The sequence below is a fragment of the Anopheles darlingi genome, chromosome 2 (assembly GCF_943734745.1).
Source record: "Anopheles darlingi chromosome 2, idAnoDarlMG_H_01, whole genome shotgun sequence".
NCBI classification, from domain to species: Eukaryota; Metazoa; Arthropoda; class Insecta; order Diptera; family Culicidae; genus Anopheles; species Anopheles darlingi.
Window position 1 is genome coordinate 12,259,272 of NC_064874.1, and position 18,727 is coordinate 12,277,998.

At 51.3% G+C, this 18,727-nt stretch overlaps 3 protein-coding genes across 9 annotated transcripts in view; all 3 read left to right on the forward strand.

Moving 5' to 3' along the window:
* LOC125952504 (DEAD-box helicase Dbp80) overlaps positions 1-1,775 on the forward strand; it is a 2,303-nt gene extending 528 nt beyond the window's left edge. The window contains exons 3-6 of the mRNA XM_049682003.1: positions 1-829; positions 909-1,071; positions 1,137-1,250; positions 1,332-1,775. The exon at positions 1-829 is cut by the window's left edge and continues 30 nt beyond it. Coding sequence (XP_049537960.1) covers positions 1-829; positions 909-1,071; positions 1,137-1,250; positions 1,332-1,471 — 1,246 coding nt within the window. The 3' untranslated portion in view covers positions 1,472-1,775. The remainder of the gene's footprint in view (positions 830-908; positions 1,072-1,136; positions 1,251-1,331) is intronic.
* A 235-nt stretch (positions 1,776-2,010) lies between these two features.
* Positions 2,011-4,729, forward strand: LOC125952510 (inorganic pyrophosphatase). Of its 2 annotated transcripts, XM_049682013.1 has the most exons (5): positions 2,013-2,370; positions 3,015-3,681; positions 3,752-3,861; positions 4,038-4,165; positions 4,378-4,729. In XM_049682013.1, the coding sequence occupies exons 1-4, from the start codon at positions 2,049-2,051 to the stop codon at positions 4,082-4,084; spliced, it is 1,146 nt and encodes a 381-aa protein (XP_049537970.1). In that variant the 5' UTR covers positions 2,013-2,048; the 3' UTR covers positions 4,085-4,165; positions 4,378-4,729. The 2 variants fall into 2 exon arrangements, with proteins under 2 accessions (XP_049537971.1, XP_049537970.1); XM_049682014.1 differs by lacking the exon at positions 4,038-4,165 and having other exon boundaries at positions 2,011-2,370.
* A 303-nt stretch (positions 4,730-5,032) lies between these two features.
* LOC125952499 (proteoglycan Cow) overlaps positions 5,033-18,727 on the forward strand; it is a 76,882-nt gene continuing 63,187 nt past the window's right edge. For 4 of the 6 annotated variants that reach the window (XM_049681992.1, XM_049681995.1, XM_049681996.1 and 1 more), the window contains exons 1-2: positions 5,043-5,156; positions 5,632-6,085. In XM_049681992.1, the coding sequence (XP_049537949.1) occupies positions 5,921-6,085 (165 nt within the window). In that variant the 5' untranslated portion in view covers positions 5,043-5,156; positions 5,632-5,920. Of the gene's footprint in view, positions 5,157-5,452; positions 5,543-5,631; positions 6,086-18,727 lie in introns of those variants that run through there. The other 2 variants (XM_049681993.1, XM_049681994.1) reach the window with 2 other exon arrangements.

The window sequence follows — 18,727 nt, forward strand, 5'->3', positions numbered from 1 at the left end:
CATCCGCAAGGGTCTGGTAGAGTCAAAACTGGATCTCGAGGTGCAGCGCAAAGATCCGTCGTCGCCGTTACATTCCGTGAAATCGTTCGAGGCGCTACATCTGAAGCCGGAGCTGCTGCAGGGCGTATATGCGATGGGTTTCAACGCACCTTCGAAGATCCAAGAGACGGCGCTACCCACACTATTGGCCGATCCACCACAGAACATGATCGCCCAGAGTCAGTCGGGAACTGGCAAGACAGCGGCGTTCGTTCTTGCAATGATCAGCCGGGTTGATCCGCGCAAAAACTACCCGCAGGTGATCTGCCTCTCGCCCACGTATGAACTCGCGATACAGACGGGTGAAGTGGCGGCCAAAATGTCCAAGTTTTGTCGCGACGTCCGGCTACGGTTCGCTGTGCGAGGTGAGGACGTTGCAAAGGGTGAGCGGCTTACCGATCACATCATCATCGGTACGCCCGGGAAGCTGATGGACTGGGGAATCAAGTTCCGAGCCTTCGATCTGCGCAAGATTTCGGTATTCGTATTGGACGAGGCGGACGTGATGATTGCGACACAGGGCCATCAGGATCAGTGCATCCGCATTCACAAGCAGCTGCCGTCCACATGCCAGATGATGTTCTTCTCAGCCACCTACGAGAAGGAGGTGATGGAGTTTGCCGAATACATCGTCCCGAACCCGATCATCATCCGGTTGGCGCGCGAACAGGAATCACTGGACAACATCAAGCAGTACTATGTAAAGTGCCGTGATCAGAACGAAAAGTATCAAGCGATTTCCAACATCTACGGTGTGATAACGGTTGGCCAAGCCATCATTTTCTGTCATGTAAGTATCATGGACCTATTTCCTGTGCCAAAGCAAGCCATATGATGATCTAAGTAACTCATGAACGTCGTACCTTCAGACTCGCAAAACTGCCGGCTGGTTGGCGGAACGAATGTCCAAGGATGGTCACTCGGTGGCAGTGCTCTCTGGTGAGCTGACTGTCGATCAACGGCTGGCTGTGCTGGATCGGTTCCGTGCTGGCCTAGAGAAAGTACTAATTACCACCAATGTCCTCTCGAGAGGTAAGTTTAACCGTCCTGTCCGCTACTAGCCAGTACTAATCCCGTTTCCCATTCGATCATCGCAGGCATTGACGTGGCGCAGGTAACGATCGTGGTGAACTTCGATTTACCAATGGACCAGAATGGTCGTGCAGACTGTGAAACATATCTGCATCGTATCGGTCGTACCGGTCGCTTTGGTAAGGATATTAAAAAAACTTTTTGGTGATAAGGGAACCACCGTTACTGAAACGAACATCATTTTCCATTCTCTGTTGCAGGCAAGAGCGGTATCGCTATTAATCTCGTCGAGGGTGAGCACAACATGAAGATTTGCAAAACTATTGAGCAACATTTCCAGAAAAAGATCCACCTGCTGGATGCGGAAAATTCGGACGAGATCGAAAAAATCGGCTCCTAAAGAAACGACCACTACCTTTTCCTTCCTTTTCCCGCTACGCCGTGCTCTCACTTGTTCGATATTCATTGCCTGCTTGGACTCTTTAAACTTAGTAAACGGAACACTTTGCTTAACAGGCGTCTAAAGCATACGAGATTAATTATGGTGCGCGTGTGATCCGTTAAAACCAACAGGCGGCTGTTGTAAGAGCCAGTAGGCGTAGTAGCTATTCAACGACTTCCCAAGAGGACATCATGAAGTAAACCTATGAATTAATGGACATCCACTAAAGTAAAATAAAGTTCTGTTTTATTTAAGAAGGCGATCCTGGTCCCTATACCTTTTAACTCGCAGGCCTAAGAAGACCGCCGTCCCCCATCTTCTGTCACGCATCAGTAGGAAAGAAAACAATTAGTAAAACAAACAAAAATCTACATTTTACGATAAAAGGCAAAAAGTTGTCCTCCAAGGTGCCACCCCTTCAGAAATGACGACAGACCGCGGCACGGTTACCCGGTTGACAGGCGGTGTAAACGTACCAGGGGTCGTCGCGCTCACCCCTTTTCGCGAGGTTATTTAAAGTGGAAAATCTAGCTTCATGCCTCTCGTTCTTTCGCACCTTCCGCGGCGGCTCGCTGCTTTAGCGCACGCTACGTCAACAACACGTTGTCATTCGTGGAATTTATCACCGGTGTCCGCAAGCCAGCAACGCCAGCGTTCTCGCGGTTTCCATTCCAGCAACGGTGAAAGCAAAGTCCAACAGAAACGTGCCCGCGTTTGCCTCCCGCCTACTATCGCCACTTCTTTCCAGCGACACTTCTCCGGAACGCAATCTCGACTTTCCACAAAGATGACCGCCAGCAAATACCAGATCTCGGAGCGGGGAGCTCCCAATTCGACCGACTACCGGGTGTTCTTTAGTGAGTATTTCCTGCGAAAGGGCAAACGGTGTGCTAGCATAATTTGCATACGCATAAAGCCTCTGACCCCCGAGAACGCGTCGTAGTGCGCCCGGAAAAGGTTCATCAATTGCATAACCTATAAAATAGTTAATCGCAAATGAGTGCGCTAGTCGTTGGCGCGAGTAATCGCGAACCGTGGCCGAGAACTTGAGTCACACGGATTGATTGTAAAAGACGCGCGCTCGCGCCTGCACGCGGAAGTGTTGACCTTCCCCGCGCGGGGCTAAACCAAGCTTTGCGTTATCGGCTGATAAGGCAAGGCGACGCTCGACGGCGCCGTTTAGGTAGCTAGAAATCGACGGGGATACAGGAAGGGGGATCAGTAGTTTATGGAGAGCTGTCTGCGGTCATCGAGAATGCACGATCTAATATCGTCCACCTGCGGCTGATAGGGTGGTCGTGTTGCAGTTTCAAGATAAAGATCTGCCTATCGTCATCGATCAAGCTGCCAATTATCAGTTCAAAAGATTGACGTGCACGCGACACGCAAGGCGGCCCCTTCTTGACAACCCCACTTGACGAGGTCTTCTCTGGGGGGCACTTACATTTTCCTCATTAATTTCTCTTTTAACCTTCTCTTTGCCTTCGTTGTTTTATTGTAGAAAACGAAAATGGACAGGCCATTTCACCGCTGCACGACATTCCACTGTACGCCAATGATGCCCGCACCGTGTACAACATGGTGGTGGAGGTGCCACGCTGGACGAACGCCAAGATGGAAATCAGTCTGGGCGAGGGCCTGAACCCGATCAAGCAGGACGTCAAGAAGGGCAAGCTGCGTTTCGTGGCCAACTGTTTCCCGCATCACGGCTACATCTGGAACTACGGTGCGTTCCCGCAGACCTGGGAAAACCCGGACCACCTGGACGCGAACACGAGCTGCAAGGGTGATAACGATCCGATCGATGTGCTCGAGATTGGGTCACGCGTCGCTCGACGCGGTGATGTGCTGCAGGTGAAAATCCTTGGCACGATTGCGCTGATCGACGAGGGTGAGACCGATTGGAAGGTGATCACGATCAGCGTGAACGATCCGCTCGCTGACCAGGTGAATGACATCAACGACGTAGAGACGGTATTCCCGGGTCTGCTAAAGGCATCGGTCGAGTGGTTCAAGATCTACAAAATTCCGGACGGCAAACCGGAGAACCAGTTTGCGTTCAATGGCGAGGCAAAGGATGCTGCGTTCGCTATCAAGACGGTCGAGGAGACGCACCGCTTCTGGCAGCAGCTTGTCAACAAGGAAGTGGAAAACAATGGCATCTCTTGGTAAGACCACCCGTTGGATACACAGGGAATAAAATGAATAATATCGATATGTGTCTCTCTGCCATTGCAGCCTAAACACCACCGTCGATGGATCTCCGTATCTGGTGGCAAACGATGCTGCAAACGAGGTGTTTGCCAAGAGCTCGGATGGTGGTAATCCAGAGCCACTCAGTGAGACACGTAAGTGTTCGACCCCCCATTGTCCTTTAAACTAGTCTTGCCTAACTGCTAATCAATGTAGTTTGATTCGTATTCGTGACTGCCGCTAATTTGTTAATTTGGACTGCGTGCTTTGATTTGTTTTTATTTCTTTTTTATTTCATTTGATATTTCTTATCACACCGTGCTTTCTGCAGTAGACAAATGGCACTTCCGCCTGGAGAACAACTACTCCAAGCTGTAGGTCTTCGGCCGGTGGCACAATGCAGTGCGACGTAGCTAGCGCAAATGCAAGTAGGCTATTGTGCACTTCGAAACAGTAGAGGTGATTGTTGTTTTAGTTTTTTAGTGGCCACAGAAACCAACTGTACGATGTAACGGAGGCCATCAAGATACATGTGGTGCATGTGCTATTTTGGTTGTGGAATAGCTTCTTTCTAACTCCATTCAGTGTTGTCTAATTAAAAACTCTGTATTCGTAGTAAATTTGGGTTTTGATCTAACGTTCTCTGTGTTTTCGTTCTTCCTCCAAAACAGTTGATAAATGGCATTACATTACGCTCAAATAAGGTGCCAAGCAGAGCAGACACTCGAGATTGGAAGCATTATTGGCAAACGGATGCAACTCATCGCAACAGAAGCAGGCAACATTACACCCCCACGCGCACGCACCTCATACACAGTTAGTGAAATTGTAAAAGGCACCTCATCCTTAACGGCACAGAATGGTGTCCCCCGATTGGCGATTTTTTAATTTATTTATCGGTAGGCAGTGCACCCTGCCAGTGCCACAGCTAGAAGTGAGACAACGAGCAATTAAAGTAGGCAGCGGGCGGAATCGAGGTGTAAGCATTTAATAAACTGCGTACAAAGCAGCTAATCCGGCGGATTCCATGCAGAGGGTTTTGTAGTTAGCTTTGAAAGAAATTATTGCAGCGTATTTGCATTTGACAGGATGCAGGAATAATGTGTCAGAAAACGTTGTCGTGTCCCTGCGTGCTGCTGTGCCGGAATTGCGCAAGTCCGCCCTGTTCGAACCATGGAGCAGCTGAAATACAGAGAGCGAGAGAGAGGATTCCGCGTAGTATCAAGGAGCAGGTCTCTCCGATTTTGGCGAGAATGGCTAGGCAAGAACTCGTGAGGATCCCTCTCCATGGACACCGCAAAGTGGCACAGTTTTCAATCGAATTCGTGCGTTCCAGCGTATCGGAAGTGTGTGAAAAGCAGAGCAGCGTGCGTCGTCGTTCTCTTGGCAACGTTACTATACGCTGACATCACCGTCATTTCTCCTCCACCTCGCTAGTGCTGGTGAATTGGTGATTCTTTTGTTGTTTTGATTATCCTTATCGTTTTTTCCAGTGGCGTGTGTCCCCGCATCACACCATGTGCCTTCACGAGAAGCTTTAATTTGAAGAACGAAGCACAAGGGTTCAGTTGTTTGAACGAGGGGTACGCACAACGTGGTGTTGGCATTCCAAAACATACAGCGACGACGGCAAAGAGCAACGTGGTGAAGTGTGCGGAACGTAGACCGGAAGTAGGCTGCGCTAGGGTATCGAAAGGGAGGATATCCTCCTGTGGTGTGCAAGTGGGCGAGCGGTGAGCACGTACGCGAGCTCGCGTGGATCCGCGAGTGAACCGAGTACTACATGGACGTGGTGTTTCGTCGTGCTCAGTAGGATTTCGCCTCTTGCAGCCGGAAGTACGGAAGACGCGTGGTGTGGGTGGATTAAAAGGGTATATTTTTTCTTGATTCTAAGTTCCTCTTTCCCTCCTCCTGCCCAATACTAGCTCGTGAAAGTGCCGTTTTTCCTCCGACGAAAATCCCACTAGCACCCTCCCTCGGGCCATTCGGTGTTGGCGGTGCGGCCTCGGTATTAGCCGGGCTTTTTCCAACTCGAACGTCCCGCACCGGAGTAGGACCACCATTTCCAGTGTCGAAGAGTGTGTGTAAAAGTGGTGGAAGTGAGTGTACTGGTGGTTGCAGAAGAGGAGCTACACGACATACCGCGTCGTCCCTGATTAGCATCGTTGGCTGGCCTTTGCCTGGTTGGTTATCGTTAAACCGCGAAACGGCACGATGAGTAAGCTGTGGTTCACCTTTACGGTGTTCTTGCTGCTCGCCACGATCGGCTCGTCCGTCGTCGATGCCAAGAAGAAGCTGGCTAATGGTGGCAACACCGGCAGCAGCAGCAGCAGCAACGGAAATAAGTACAGTGATGGGGATTTCGAATTCATCGACGAGGTAAGTCCCACGGCGAAGGTTACTAGGATTAGCAGCCGGCTTTATGGGCGAAGCCTTCTAGGATATTAGGACTAGGACTAGGAGTAAGCGCGTTCAACCAGCTTGAGCTGTGCTTGACCCCTCCACCTAAGGGGGGGTTTAGGCTATTAAGGAGGATATTGAATGTTTATGTCCTCGATATTTTACCAACCATATCCCTGATATTAGATTAGCCGTACCTTCATTCAATTATCTGCTGCACATCTCTCCACAATTAATCTTCTGTCATCTAAACAGGATTAATATCATGCAAACATCCTAGATTCCAATATATTGCCCTCTCGCCGACTCGCATGGCATCCAAGAGAGAGCACACGCGAGACGAGGTTTCATAATTTACACCGAAATGCTGCTGGTATCGCTCTGCGACATGCAATATTTAGCGAAATGACAAGCCAAATTAGGTCGTCCGAGGCTACCGCCGGCGCCATAACGATAATGTTGATCTGCGAGATAGAGTTTTCGTAATTATATTTACATAAGCAACAGGGTCGCATGGGAGCAACCGGACAGGAGAGAGGGCTACTAGATTGGATGGGACCTGCTAATGTTCCCGATTTCCCAGCATTACCGTCAGCGCCAGTCAATCCGCTTTTTTGCCCCCTTTTTTACCCCTATCTTTGGACTTTTGGGTCCATTTCCGCTGAAGCCCACCAACTGTGCTCGAGGGATGAAAACTGATAGCCACAGACGATCACTCTTAAAGTCTTCTTTCAATCGTGTTTTCTGGCTGCCACTGGTTTGCACTCCATTCGAACCGGGGGGATAGGCCGCATAGAGCAGGATTAGAGAGCAACAGGACCGTTGGCGAAGACGGTAATGCTGGGAAACCGGGACAAAGATTATAGGTTAGCTCAATTACAGCTGCGCTTCAGCTTTCGAACGGCGGCCCGGGGCCTTCGGAGGACGATTGCCGGGAGGGGGCTTAAGGTTCCCCAATCTCTCGCTGCTGGTGCGACTGTACCGGAACACCGTCCGTTGTCCTGCCGTAAATCTTATCCGCCTCGTTACGGTCCGTCGCATCGTGTGGTTGGTACATATGTGCTTCCAACCACCGCTGGGTACATCCGGTATTCTTACGTCGTACCGTTCGTCGTCGATGGTGGAACACAAAAGGCGTACAAATGGTTTAATTAAGTTACGCGACGTGCACGTTCCGGCGGAGCACTCCAGGCTCCCTTGTCCCCGACACCCTCCGGGCAGCTCGGTATCCCAGTTGGCCTGCTAATCAGTAGTTCTAGGAATACGGCATTTCCCAAGTGGCTGTTGGCCGGGAGGCCGGGAGGATACCCAGTGCAAAAGCGGTACCATCGGCGAAGAGCGAATCCCCTTTCCTTGGTTGCAGGCGGTGAATGTTACCCATTATGAAGCTGGCAGAAGTCCACCGTCTCCACCGGACGGCGGAAACGATGACAAACCATTGAAATTAATTAGCATGTCATAATCTGGCCGTTATGGTGCGAAACCGAGACCAGGACCACCGTGAGACCAGCGAATGAGGTATGTGTGTGTGTGACTGTGTGTCTGGTCGTCGCAATGGCGCGTCGGATTATTATTTGGCCATTAGAAGTGAGTATTATGCACATCGTCGTCGTCGTCGTCGTCGTCATCGGTGATGCACACGCACCGCGATGAAGTCGATAATGAACATTTGATGTGCCATTTTATGCGCACGGACATGGATGAGTATGGATGGATGACGCTTAATGGTGTCCTTAACGGGATACTGACATGGATTCAACAAACTGTACAACATCGAAGTAGGCAGCACTCGGTCTATTATCGGCATCGCCTACTTAGAAAGGACGAAATGCGAGAGATCTCAATACAGACGCCATCGAATCGAAGACAAACGACACCGGCAGCAGCATCAGGAGCAATAGTAGGCTGTCAGCTGCCACCGGGGGCGACAAGAGAGTTATCGATTTGGATGTAAATCGCCATCCGCACCAGCGCGCCTGGAGACAGAACAGACCAGGCCCGATCCCTGGTCCTGTCTTATCGATTATAGTCTGCTAATAATCGGGGACCTCTCGAGGGTTCTTCGTTCGGTGTGCTGCGACGCGTAAATCAAGCCCGGATACCGGATGTGCCCCGGCCTTGTCGGCGTTCCAGAGGTTGGTGTTTGGAAATGAAAATTCAATCGAAAATGGCGGAAAACGGGATAAAATGGATTTTCCGGGGGCTTGGTACGCAAATTGCTTCCGCACCTGTCGCGCTGTCGCTGAGGCGTCGTGTTCGGGAGCCCACTCCATGGTCCCCTCTTCTCTTCCTCTTGACGCCCGTTTTTGGGGCTAAAATGCTTCTGCGAGAGGCTTTTGGCTGATGAAAAGCAGCACGGCGGATCCACCAAGACCGAACCAAGAAATCTTCGGAAATTGATTGTTTGCTTTCGGATTCACGCTGGGATGGGATGGGAAATTCAAGTAGCAAACGGGGCGAACGACGACCAGCGCGAGCGGTGAAAGCAGCTCGAGAATATCCCGAGCCCGAGAGGCAAAAATCAAAAAAGGTTTTTTCGTTTCTCCACGCCATCGCCGTCGTCGTCGTCGTCGTCGCGGTCGTCGATTGGTGGATTCATCGTTCGATGGAAACGGAGGCTCCAAGGTCGGGTGCGGGTTGGCGCATTAGATCCTCTCTCGATGCTGTCGAAGATTTACGGCCTTAAAACGACTCTTTTGGGCGAGTTTGGTTTGGGCACGAAACAAATGGAGAATGAATTTTTCAAGAGCCAGCCAGCCTGCCAGTTTGATGTGGCTGAAACTGAATGGTTCGACAGATTAATTTCAGCCTCTCCGCTGCTCCGGATTGGCCTTTCGATCGTCAGCAAACGAGAAGCGAGAAGGAACCTAGAGGACACGTCGTTGTGGAAACTGCGGGCTTTGGGGGGCTGCGTTACCGACAGCCACGTCGGTCGCTGACGCTTCAAGAAAATTTACCCTTTTTCTCCGTCTGCGTGTGTGTGTGTGTTTGGGAAGTGAAGCTGGCCGAGGGATTATTCCGTATTGTGTAGTTGACTGGTTCCAGCGCGGAGCAGCGGAGCACCTTGGAGCAAATGAATTTTGGAAACTTTCCCCCTCTGCGTGGGGAGAGTTGAACCCGGGATCCAATGGAACGCTTTTAAATGGCGCCTCTGGCGAAGGACGCTGAACAATTACATCGCATTTAAACTTTTGCTCGATAATTGTTCGACCACCCAAGCGATGGGCCCGACCATAATCGAAACCATCACGTCTCCTAATGGGACTCTCAGACTCTGGTCTTAAAGTTTGAGGGTCCTTCTGTCCTTCTCGTTCTCGCGTCCAGTGACCGCGAAGCGGCCCGGACGTCTCCCGAACCGCTAACTTACTACGTACTACTACATTATTCAAATTGCTACTCATCCGCCACGGGTGCGACGCTGAAGCCTCAGAGGACTTCAACGTAAGTCGTCCAACGGTTGCTGATGATGGTGCTGCGACATGCGACATGGATGTTCGGCACCGCATCATTTGCGGTGCTATTGCTTCATTTCGGGATCCAATTTACGGTACTACTTGTGTTACGTGTTGTATGTGTATTGTTGGTGGATAGAAATGCCCGTTTCTACCTTTTACTTTTCTTATGTTAGCTCAATTTTCATCGTTCCATCGAAACGCTTAATGATGAGGGCTCCGGCTTTCGGAAAACAGATCATTGCCAGTAACGAATGATCGGTTGGGTTTCGGCTCCCTTTTTTCTTGTTGTTGTTTCTGAACCAATGAAATCCATATTCATCGTTGTGTGATTTATGTTGTTGTTTTGCTCGGAGTCAAGAGGGGACTCATTTTTTTTTGGAGAGAATCATTCAACGGTAGAAGCTCCGTACTTCGCAGAACATACGGTCGTGTTATACAGCAAGCAATCCAATTGAAAACTTCTTGGAAAAGGTTGAACATTCTTAAAGCTGTTCAGCTGATGTGAGGGCATCACTTCAAACCATTTTTCACAAGTAAATCAAATAACCAGCAGCGTATTTGCTGCGAGGTCAAAGATGAGTTATGTACACAGATTTACCATGTTTGTGCTTCTGACTTCAAAATCAATATAGAATACTCCACGAAAATTTTCTGCACGAGCACTAGAATACGATATATCTAGAAGGATTAGTTCAGAAGCGTTCTTCTACGAGGATATGTCTGCAAGGATATGCTATGTTTGCGGATAGGTTAAGGGGGATTTACAAATCTGTAGTTTGGTCTGTTGTGTGCCTCTGCACTATTCCTGGAGCACCAAGAACCTGATTGGATAAATCGATTGACCTATTCTCCATCTATTCTATAGTCAAAGTAAGTGCTACTACTTATAGCCGACAGATAGAGCAAAGCGCGTATTGTGCATTTAACTGCCCGTTGAAGTCATTGAAGTTTCCAAACAGCTATTGCATATCTAATCGCTTCGCTGAGCACCAACGTACCAATTACGCATTACGGGATACTCACGCCAGGGCCATTAGAAATAAGAGACAGAGAGTTTGGGTTGCTCGTTAAAGGCACAAATCATTGGGAAGCATAAAACGGTAGCGGATCGCAATATCGCAGCAGCAAGAAACGGTAACAGGATGCGCCAGTTCCCTCCAGCAAAGCGGACGCGAACGGGGAGCCTTCTTTATTTTTTTTTGTTGCCACATTTCCCTGCTCACGTCCTGCTTGATGGAATGCCGTGTGTCCGCTTGATCATCTCGCTCGCTGCAGCTCGCTCGCTGGACTGCATTAAAATGTCCACCACATTATTCCGCCTCTTCGTCCGTTCTGTTGACTTCTTACCCGGCGGACGATTCGCGTTGTCCTCTCGCTCCATCTCCATCCTTGCTGTGCCCAATGATGAAATTTGGTTTTATCAAAAGCTTACATAATGTCTTGCGACATAGGATCGTGCACGAGTGAATGAGTGCGAGGAACGGAACAAGACCCTGACGGTCCACATTGGAGCACTTCCAGCAAAGGACCGAGGACCGTGGTAAGAAGCTGTAGATGCTGCAGACCAATCGAGCGAGCACGAAAGGGGCACACAGACATCCCAGCCAGCCAGCCAGCCAGCTAGCAAGCCAGCCAGACAGACGAAAACGAACGAACGAACGAACCAACAAACAAGTGAGGGCAGATAGAGGCGGAATATAAAAAAAAAGCAACGCCTGGAACGGCGCCTGGCGCCTGTCGGGCTGGTACGCTGAGCTGAGCATCTCGTAACATTTCAGTTTTATTCCTTTTTCTCGCCGTATTTATGTTGTGTCCCCGGGACCGCGCATCTTCTCACCACCACCACCGCACCTCCTCCCACTCCCAAGATGGTCTGTTTTTTTTCCCCTCAACCGAGATCGCGCTTTGCTTACTCGGCAATTCTGCGGGCTGGATGCCTGACTGGCTGGCTGGCTGGCTGGCTGACTGGCTGGTTACTGGTATTTTGTAATGTTTCTTCTCCTAGTGGCGATTTTTCCAGGTCCAGGTTTCGTCCCCGGCCAGAAGTCATTTCCAGCGAACTTGCGAACGACTGAACTTGAACACTGTTTGCTTCCTTTCACGCCAGAGGATAGCTCTAGAAGAGCCTCCGAGAAGCTGAGTATGTGCCAGATGCTGGCAGACGTACATTTCCTGTGAGATCGACGAAAACGGCGACCAGAACCGTGCTCTGCGCTCCGGTGTATGTGGCCGATATGTGTTCGTCTATATTTGCCCGACCGACGCACCGGCCCTCCCCTACGTTACGTGGGCATCCTTATTTGCGCACGAAACAAACACACGCGCCCCCCGGTAAGGACCTTTCGATCGATCATTCCTTCGTACACGCGCAAAACCCTTTCCTCTTTGTAGGAGCAGTTATTTCCAGGGAGTCCGGTTGCTTCCGGACCGTTGTGCGTGTGGATACGGGGAAGCGAACCATTCCTGTTCCGTTCACGAGACACGCACGGTGACCGTGACGGCCATGAGTTGCTGGTAAAATGGTGTAAACGAAGCCACACATGTGTGATGAGGGAAGAGATGAAATGGAGACGCACTACTGACGACGAGAGGAAGTCACTTCCGATTATTGGCTGATTACTGGCAGTCAGCACACCACACGCTCGGGCCCGCAAAACGGACGGAGAGTTGGTGGAAGAAGTGTCTGTGACTGTTGCGTCGTCAGTTTGTCGCTCCCGCAATGGGTGGTGGGTGCGACATCCAGGGGGCGCCAACATGTCCGCAACTGGGGAGCTTATCATCGGTTCGCCAGCGTATCCCATTCGGTCCTGACAGTGGTGCCACCATGTGGCCAACACCTCGTCGACCGCTTCGCCGTAGTAGTGTTGGACGCAAATGTCCGATAGATGCCACCAACGTCATACTCAGATCTAGAAGAGTTTGAAGATCATTGGATAGAGTTTACGATACTAGTGGCAGAAGTGGGATGCTGGCCTCTCGATAGAGACGAGACTTCTAGAACTCTAGCAGTAGACAGGCAGGAAGGTCCAAAACGATATTCACGCCCCACGCTCTACGACAGGAGACAAGGAGACAGGGAAGACTCTTGAACGATGACACGAAATTGCTTTAAACTACAATTCTCGCTGGAGTACCACGTGCCATCCAGGGCCATCCGTCCCCCCCTCCCCGCCCAGCATCCCAAAGGGCACTGATATGGAAGCTGGAGCGGCAGCAGCATAAACATGGCGCCGTCGCAAGTCGCCACGCAAAAAAATCTGAACCATATCTCATTGAAGTGAGAACAAATGGTGGCTACATTTATCATCGCCCAGCCCATCCAGCCAAGGGGAAAGCCACTCTTCATCCGGTCCATTCGACCACCGCCCTCACCGCCCACTCTATTCCGGGAGTTGCGATGCCACCATTTTTCACATTTCACGGTGGGCGAGGACCGTCTTTCAGCAAAACACATTTGGATGATTTAAATAGTCCCTAGGTGTTACCCCCTTCTTCTGGTCTGTTTCCGCTTCTACTGCTGCCACCACTGTTCCCTTTCCACGGTCCACAGGAATATCAGGAGGAAGCAGTCGTAGTCGTGGCCCCGCACCACACACCGTGTCCGCACTGTGTCCTGCCTATAGTGTCAATAGCATTTATCACTTTCACCACCGGTCACACCATCACCGTCGGTATATTACCTTTCGCTTCTTCACCACCAGCTCCGGAAGGATCAGCGTGGCTGCTGCTGTTGCTGCTACTAGACTCTGATAGCTGCTTCCATGAAGGAGAAGAAGCAGAAAGGGGGTACACGGTGCGAGGTGCGTGTTGGTTCTCTGCCGGCTCGTTTGTGCCGTTTGTAAATGGTGCCACGGCAATCGGATCGGCTGCTGCTGCTGCTCTGCTGGTTCAGGAAGAGAAAAATGCGGGAAAAACCCATTTGCAGCTGGGAAATGAATTTTTAAATCCCAATTTGCCCCACCACGCGCTCTCCCGCTCTTTGAGAACCCGCACTCGGACCTGCTGGCCGGATCTCTGGCATCGGCACCGCAGCAACGGATATTGGTTTGTGGCCCTGAAAGGGGTGGTGTGTCTGTGTGTGTGTGATGAGACGAAGCGGCTCGAATCGCGACTCGTGACCTGTTAAACAGCCAACCACCGACCGGTTGTGGCAGCGACCATTTGCAGGCCTTTTTGCCGTTGCCTCGAGAAAAGTCCGTCGAATTCCCCATTTCCAGAGTGCAGAGGCAGAAGAAGAAGGCACTCGACGGTGAGGTGCCCTAGGATAAGAATTTCTTCGTTATCGGTCACAAAAAGCACGCCCGACCCGACGACTGGACCTACGCAAATGAGGCCACACCATCCGGACGGTACCGAGAAGTTCGACGGTTCTGCGTGAAAACGTCATCGGACCGAGGCAAGATCGGACGCGGTGCGCTACACCAACACCACCAATATGGGGATGGTACCGGAAGGCCGACTTTCGGTGCAAAAGTCGGGGAGAAATCAAATTTTGAATATTTCATTCGAATTCTTGTGCCCGGCGGCTCCTCCTCCTTCTTCTTCTCTTCGGTTTGTTGGGGGGAGAGGGAAAAGCCGGAATGCTTCGCTTCGTTTTCAACCACACGCCGGGTAGGTGTCCGTCCGCCCGTCCGTCTGGTGAGGGTGCGCCGCGCAATACGTACTCGTTGCTTCACCGCGGAAGGGGATTGCGAGTACTGGAATGGAATGGGTTCCCAGCCGCTGACCCACGATCTCACATTTCTTGAATTTCTGGTGGCACTCGACGACCTTACACAACGCTAGGCCGCTTGCTTCTTGCCACGACGGTGCCTTTTGGTTCAGGTTTTGCATTAATTCTCCATTTTGGCTGCTCGCTCCTTTTCGCGTTCGATGGAGAGAACCGTCTGTACCGAAACCGGAAGACCGGTTGGTGGTGGTGGTGGTGAACCCACCGGTGGTGGGCCCAGGCCCGGAATGGGGGCCTTAATTTTGGCCTTTTGTTTTTCTTCCGCCCTCAACTCCATCTTCATCGCCAGGCAGGCCAGGAATCATTCAATTTAGGGCTTCGCGCTGTCGAGGCACACCGAAGGGGGGGAAGGGGAACAAGAAACAGGGAAAGGTAGTACCGTGGAACGTGCGAGAAACTTTTGGCGTTGGAGAAGAAGTTTCTGCGGAGTCTACGGGTCTTCGGGCATGCGACCCTTGGCAGCCGAGGACGCAAGCGCGGAGGACGTCCGTGGCCGCCGTACGGGCAAGCGGGCAAGCGGGCGCGCGCCCGCGCGTGAGGATCTCGCACTTTGAGGTTGCGTTGCGGTTATGGATGGATTTTTTTTCCCCGCCCCAAACTCTCCAGTGGAATTCGTTCAGCGTGTTTTGGATGGCGATTTACATTCATTTCGTTTCATATTGCAAATACCATTTACCATATAAATCATGCAGAGAGAGAGCGAGAGAGAGAGAGCTGCTCGTCGTGACCGTAACCATAACCTCAATCAACCCGCTTGCTTTGGTGGCGCCTGTGGTTCACCTGTTTTTTTTACACGCATGCTATGCTTTTTGGGGTCTTGGCCCTTACCCGGAATGATGTTAGATGTGTCATAAAAAGCATATGACACGAAGAGTGCTTGTAGATGTCAAATCAATTTCTCCTAATGGCACTCGATTCTTCGGCTGGTCCCCGCCGGTTGCTCCTCCGCCGATCGATCTCAGCAGGCGACGCCGAGAAGTGCTTTTTCCTTAAAGTTGTGCGCCCCTTTGACGGTCGCACTTTCAGCTCCGAGCACGTGCGAGGGATGGAAGGGGGTAAAACCGCACAAAATGTGCGAAATTCGATGGCCGTCCGCCCGCGTGCGCCATTTTCGGAAGAAATGTTTTATGCAAATTCAATGCAAAATCGTTTCCACATCGCGGGGGAAACGCGATCCCAACAATGATGGTACCGATGCTGCTGCCGGTCGCACATCGCGGTCCACTCTTGTGACCGCGGATCCTCCTCCAACTCCTTCTCCTCGCGCGTTTGCCGTTTGGTGGTGTGTACTACGCCCCGGCAGATATTCAATCGGTTCCACTAGCACCGCGGATGCGTGGTCGCCACCGTCGTTCTCCACCACGCCTTTCGATGTTGTATCGGAGTATCGGAAGCTGTAGCCGTGGCCGCGCGCCATATTGTGTGTGTGTGTGTGTGTGTGTACGAGGCGAGGAGCACAAAATGAAATATTCAATAGACCGTGAATCGTCCCGTTTTTCTTTCATTTGGTCGTTTGGGGTTCGTTCAAGCTCTTGGCTTGGCTTGGCTTCGACACCCCGACGGGACGGATATTGATCGCTGCGGAGAAGTGATGCAGAAGAGCGAAAGAAAGGCGACGGATTTCCGGACGTAGATCCGTTCCGCGGTTCTCCGCGGCACCGTCTATATGCCGGATCGTGCCGTTTCGCTCGCCGGAAATCGTACAAAATTGATAATAGCTTGCAGGGAACGAACATTGAACAGTAGTAGTAGTGTGCGCTACAGTGTGTCGCGCTCGGCTAATGGTGATGCTTTATGCTGCTGACTGCTGGAAGGTGGCGGCACCCACAAATAAGCCAATCGATGAATGGATGACGGCACAAATGGCAAATCAAACCAAACCATTTCCACCTGGCAGTACCTGGGAATACGCGGGAATAATGTATGAGATCATTAGTGGGGCTTCTTTAGATGAGAAACACTTTGCGGAAAGTTCCGCCAAGTATCAGCCATTCCCGGGAAAGGCGTACTCCTGTACTCCAGAGGAAGCACAGCGCCGGAAGTCGTGGAACTGGTTCCGACTTTTTGCTCTGGATTGTGAAGCCAGGTCCAAATCAAATTTCACGGGTACACGGGACACTGGCTAAATTGCTTCCAGACATCGCACGGCGTAAGCCCGGGTCCGGACAAATTCAATTTTCCCTTTTTGGATTTAGCTTAGAGTTCCCGCCTGGGAGACGCGTTCGGTCTGTCGGCCTTTCCTTGAAACAATTTCTGGATATTTCAGGGATCCACCGAAGGTCCTCCGATCCTTTTTGGTAGACGGTTAGGGATTAGGGCTTTCCAGTGTAATTTTGCTATTCCCCGAAGTAATGCTCCTTCAGTCAGGCGCCTCGAAGAACAATGGCGCGGTCTACATCAATATTGATCCTATGGTAACGCACCGCCTGCCCCTTGTTTTGAGCTCGGTTCTAGTTCAATTGTCAAATCAACGAACATTACAGAACCTGGCATGAATTAAAGCAGCCTTCAACGAACCAGCCGAAACAACAAAGCTCTTCTCCTTCTTCCTGGGGGGGTCTTAAACAATTTGGTGGGGGAATGGCTGTGCTTTGTCCCGGAGTAGACAATATGGTCCGGATGTATTGGAATTCAATTAGTCTCTACCGAATTCTCAGCCATCTGCGATTGTCGGACGGTTTCAGTCGAATGGCGTCTCAATCATCCCAGCAGGCCAGGGCTAGGGCTGTCAAGTCGAATTAAGGCGAACGAAGGGAGGAGCACAAAATTTGTGGTCGAATCCAGGGAATTTGTTTCAATTATGGTGCCCGATAATCACTGATAGAGCAACCCCCGGCAACCTGGCTCCTCAGGGTGAGCACGATTTTTCAGTGAAAATCAACCAAAGCGCTAATCCGACGCGTAAGCCACCGCACGGAATCGAGGATTTTGTGGCTTCTTCTAACGGGGTGGCCGCTATCACCACGACCACGACCAGCAACCAATCCGTCCAAATTCGCGCTCGCCACTATCTGATGCGTAAAAATAACTTTTTGCGCACCCGCTGACCCGGCACAGGCGACGGATTGTCTCTGGTTAGCGACGCGAGCGACCCTTCGCCTTGCCTTCGCCTTTAGCCGGACATCCGACCCGCCCTTCCAGTCGATCCGCTCCTCTCGAGGGTAAACTCTGCTCCGTTATCCGTCAACCACGGCCTGGGGTGGGAGGCTGGACTGTCGGTGTTTGCTGGGCCGGAAATGAACGGGAAAAACTTCATCTGTTTTTCTTTCGAAAGTCGAGAGTAAGGGTGGCCTATGCCGCCCACCGCCCACCCATTCCCTTCGTCTCCGTGAGTTTGTCGAGTAGTTCCGGAGCTCCGAGATGATGATCTTCTTCCCAAAACGTCAGTCGGCGCCCCGTGCTAGCGTGAAGCCATCGTCACCCACTTTTTGTCTAGATTATCTAGTCCGGTGACTCTCGCACTACTCTCCCCCCTTTTTCATCAGCGTATCAGGGAGCATCATTAGCATAAAGAGAAAGTCACTCACTGGTCGCATGGGGAAGCCGCGGGGTTGCGTCGCTGTTTCGCTGGAGTTTGAACTCGGGAACGTTGCCGTTACCCGTTCTGGCAGCACCTTTCCGTCAACCTTCGCGCGCCCATTCGCTGTCATTTGTGCGGCAGAAGTTTCGTTGGCGAAGAAGCGAAGGAGCGCATTTGGTGAAAAACCGGAAAACCAACTTTCCATCGTCACCACCATCATCGGTGTCACCTCCGTTGGTCGGTCGGTCGGTCGGTCGTTCGTCTGCTGTCGGTCTGGAGGCCTCTGTTCTGATGACGCCGGGAGGTTAGATGACATTTAGTGATACAAATACTTTTCCTTCGCGCTTTCACCCGGAAGCTTTTGTTTGGACCTTCTTTTTTTTTTGTCTGCCGTATTTCTTCTCCGTGACCTCCGGGACGGCCAACAGGGGAGAGGAGGTGCCACGGGCCATCCTTGCGTGACTTGAGTTATGCTCAACTTTGCTTTTGCGGACAGATGATCCTGACGGGGCGGGGCAAAAATGCGTTTCCCAGATTGTTTTTTTTTTTTTTGCGCTCTTTGCCGCTTTCGCATTCCCTGGACTGGACAATGAATTGCTTTCCGGTCACGGAGCCGGTCAGATGGATGGGTGGACATTTGTGGCATCACGGGGGAACAGGGCCACGGAAAAAAACAAACGAGAAAACTCGTCGACAAACAGATGTATTCCGCACCACGGGGCGCCCACTGTCTGTGATTTGCAACCGATTTAGCATCGGTTTGGGCGTCAATGGCCCCTCAGCAACGAATGTATCCGCGTGTGTGTGCGTGTGTGCGAGCTGCTGATCCGACGACATTTGCTATCGATCTGGTTGAATCACTCACCATGGCGGCCACCATGGATGCAGAAAGCGATCTGCAGAACGGATAAGAAAGG

Coding starts and splice junctions, on each gene's coding strand:
- LOC125952510 (XM_049682013.1), top strand. CDS start 2,049: ATGCCTCTCGTTCTTTCGCACCTTCCGCGGCGGCTCGCTGCTTTAGCG. Junction 3,682..3,751: donor GAAAACAATGGCATCTCTTG/GTAAGACCACCC, acceptor CTGCCATTGCAG/CCTAAACACCACCGTCGATG. Junction 3,862..4,037: donor AGAGCCACTCAGTGAGACAC/GTAAGTGTTCGA, acceptor TGCTTTCTGCAG/TAGACAAATGGCACTTCCGC.